This window comes from Pinus tabuliformis, chromosome 2_2 (genome assembly GCF_031772625.1).
Source record: "Pinus tabuliformis cultivar Carrire ecotype Pingquan chromosome 2_2, CPIR1, whole genome shotgun sequence".
Taxonomy (NCBI): Eukaryota; Viridiplantae; Streptophyta; class Pinopsida; order Pinales; family Pinaceae; genus Pinus; species Pinus tabuliformis.
In genome coordinates, this window is record NC_142300.1 from 529,651,420 (window position 1) to 529,655,237 (window position 3,818).

General features: G+C 40.1%; 1 protein-coding gene across 1 annotated transcript; it reads right to left on the minus strand.

Annotated features, from left to right (window-relative positions):
- Window positions 1-2,075: 2,075 nt before the first annotated feature.
- On the minus strand, window positions 2,076-2,909 carry LOC149193696 (uncharacterized). Its single transcript, XM_089407402.1, has 3 exons — window positions 2,444-2,909; window positions 2,281-2,355; window positions 2,076-2,158 (listed from the first exon to the last, which is right to left on the minus strand). Exons 1-3 carry the CDS (start codon window positions 2,907-2,909, stop codon window positions 2,076-2,078), a joined length of 624 nt encoding a protein of 207 aa, XP_089263528.1.
- Between the last annotated feature and the right edge of the window lie 909 nt (window positions 2,910-3,818).

Below are 3,818 nucleotides of genomic sequence, written 5' to 3' on the forward strand. Positions count from 1 at the left end.
GATTTAAATATTAAATAATTTCATGCTTTTTTCATCAACTTTGCATGTGATGACCCCGTAAAAATGTAATTACTTAAAAGTTACTACAGCAAAAACTGAATTGAAATAATATGAAGAATCATTTTGAGGATATTTTATTATTTTTACATGTGCACTAAATTGATGATTAAAGGAATTAATCATGATGATATATGATTCCAAAAAGGAACTGGAAAAGAAAAGTTAGTTAATGAAACTAAAAATAACCACTTCTCCTAACTGGAAGGGTTTCCAGGAAAAAGGAAGGTGTGTGGAAAAACTCTGGGCTGTAGAGACAGGCAGAGCAAGAAAAGAAAGAAAGGGAAGAAAAGACCCTGGAGGGACTAAGTCTGGTTAGGACCAGATAGTCAAGCACAGAGTGCTGGCTTACTGAGGATTGTGATCCGGTAAGCAGGAGCTTGGGGGAGAGACTCAAGTCTTGGAGGACTGGTCTCACGGTTGGGAGGAAAACAAGCATCACACAGCGAATTGGCTGGAGGGCTGTTCCAGATTCTATCTTACCAAAAGGAAACCAGGTAAGTATCGGAACCCTCTTGAGTCGGAATATCTGTGAAGTTAGTAAAATAACTGTGATTATCTGCACCATTTTGTAGATAGTTTATGGTCTGAACTGTGTTAGAAGACAGTCTAAGGTCTAAACAGTGTCAATATCTGTAATATTAAAGATAGTGTGAATACGTATCTGGTACAGATTATTGACAGCCTAATGGCAAAACTAAAAGGCGATATGCTGTAAAGAAGTTGTATTAGGCTACAGTTACTTCGCTGTGATTACCAGAAGACGGAGAAGTTGTGAACAAAACTTTATACGGTACTATTATTATGATATAAGACCAAAGATGAAATAGTATATACATTATGAGCGAAGAAAGAGAAGCCTATACAGTGTAACTGTAAACCTCAATAAAAGAACACAGTGACCCGTGGAACAAGCGAAGCAAGCTAATAATAAAATGAGTTTATATCTAGCAGATAATGTTTACATTCCCCTTTAGGCATATCCGAGTCAGGAGGACCGGATTCCTCATGCAAAGAATAGACGAAGATCAAAATGGTATCAAGACCCTAAGGGTCGCAGACGCAGTCAGTGTATAGGATACCCTCTTCACTCTTAAGAACAATCTATTAACAGAAATATTAGTAAAACAATGAGGAATGTATAGTAATGCGGAACCTGAATTCGGTATAGCCATAACAGGTGGTTCATAGGAAACTGCACGCTAAAGAAAGGCTGAGATTATCATCTAGGAATAAACCTGGGTTTGATACTGAGGAAAATAATATTAACATATTAATGGAAAGAATCTAGAACTATGCGGCAGAGCCACAACAATAATTCCGCAAACATAGTGGTAACATACTGCATAAAAAGGAGTTCGAAACGTAATGACCGTTCTTAATAACCAGAACCCCGATATTCATACGATGAGCCCGAAGTAAATGGAAATGAATATTCATATTTCAGACCCCATAGTTCTTTTCATGAAGAGCCATAACCGTCAGCCAATCATCTACGGAAACAGATGATGGTGCGGCAGCATAACCCTCGTTCAACCCTCAGCCAGACCGCCATACATCTATGGAGACAGATGTTGGCACGGCAGGGTAATATATATATATATATATATATATATATATATATATATATATATATATCATACAAAAATAATAGCAAAATGCAATAGCATTATAAAGCTCCTTAGTTACTAAAGCATGCATGCTACATTCCAATCGACATGTTTCCGAAGAGAAAGAAATATTACACAGCCGAATATATATAAACCCTACTCTGCATAATAGAAATTTCTTCGCATCCATAAGGTACATTAATACATTGTATAGCTGAAATAGAAAGATACAGTAAACCTCGGCTTTCAATTTATATGGTACAAAATGAATAGGCCACTGGTTTCGAACCAGGGTTTTGTAACAGTCATAAATTAAGCCATAGTTCCGGCATTATTAAATCAAAAATGGAATACATATAACTGCGTAAAGAGTCAATTAGAAGTCCAGCCTCAGAAAAACAGAGGCATTCACCATGGATGGGAGGGACCCGAATCCTTAAACGGTCCCAGAAGTTCTTGGAACCCAAATAAGGGGTAAGGTCCATCGAGACCTGCGACCAACTAAGTGAAATGAGGTTGGGGTCGCTGCTCTTGCACAGAGAAAACTCTGGCAAACCAAAATCAAAACCCAGAAAGTCTAACCATGAAACAAGCCCTTGGTTCGGGTAAATACCTGTGAAAGACTTGGCGGGCTTTAGCAGAACGGACTCCTCGTGAAACCATAGATGCCGGAAGCCTGATGTGCAACCTGTCAAGCCAGAGAAGTGAGTTAGGACTCGGCGTAAATCATCAATGGCTATAAACATAACAAATCTATTAACTGGTAATGAAATCACCTGACCGATTCAGTAATATCACCTCTGCAGCTGGAAAACCTCTCGAATGGCGCATGAGACTGAAATCGTGTAGGGCTTGGCGCGGAATGAAGGAGCAACCATGGCAGCGAAGGATAAGGAGCGGAAACGAATGAAACTGGAAGACAAAAACTCGAAATAACCGGAGAACAAACCTTATAAACCCTGATGAGCAGTGGTGAAACGTGGAGCTCTGTCCACCGTCGATTGCATCCGATGACGGAGCACCGTTGATGAGGGCGATTTTATCCAGGAATTCAGCGCGGGAAAAACCCAAGTCTAGAAACCGTGTTCTCATCACATGGCCTGTCAGAGGTAGCCTTAAGTCACCGCCAGTTGGCCAATGCAGGAGACGCCAACAGAAGTGTTTAGTACCGCCTTGGTACATACGAAGAATATGCGTAAAGATCACAAACCATATGATTAACACATCAACCAGAACATTCATTAGTGGTGTGACAGCTGGAAACTTATACCCTGTGCGCCTGCCATGTTATACATTGCCGTGGTCAGGCATGTATATAAAACAATGGCATTAACAAAAAACGCAAATGTATTTATTTATTACAAAGGTGTTAACCAAGAATGGGTGCGGTCAGAATAGTTATATAAAAATTTTTATTTACATGTATATTATTGCGTATAGGTACGTGACAATTGGTATCAGAGCCCAGATTATCCATACTGTGGCCTCTGGGATGTGAATAAATGTAAAAGAGATGAGAAGTCATTATACATTAATAATCTTTTTGGATAACAAGATTGTGCAGGTAGCTCACAATGTTATATGTTTCATGATCAAATCAGGACAGGTACAGATTAGCTAAAAAAAAAGAATACAGTTAGCATGCAGGGGTCTGGCAGCGCACCGCGCAGGCCTGCAGCCAATATGGGGCCTGCAACAAATTTTGGAGATAATGCAGAATTGTGGGTGCAGCTAGGAGAGGAGACCCGCACCACGAATCTGGCCATACTAGAAACAGTTCAAGAGTTGAAAAATGAAATGGCTCGGCTCCGGGAGGATAACGCACGATTGACTATGGAACAAGAAAGGATTTTGAAAAGTTTGTCTGACAAACAGAACCCGCCACTAGCTAACCCCAGCGCCGAACAGCAGAAGACGACTGAGGAGGAACATTATCACGCAGAATCTGAAATTCCTGAAGGAGAGGACCAATCTGATAATGCATCAGAACAGCAGACCTCAAAGCGTCAAAAGGTGGAATTGCAAGGAGAATTTCGAAAGATTAAGCCCCCACATTACGATGGGGAACAAGAGGAAGCAGCTGAGGCTTGGCTAATCAACATGAATAAATATTTTCAGTTATATGAATATGATCATAACTTGAAGGCACGA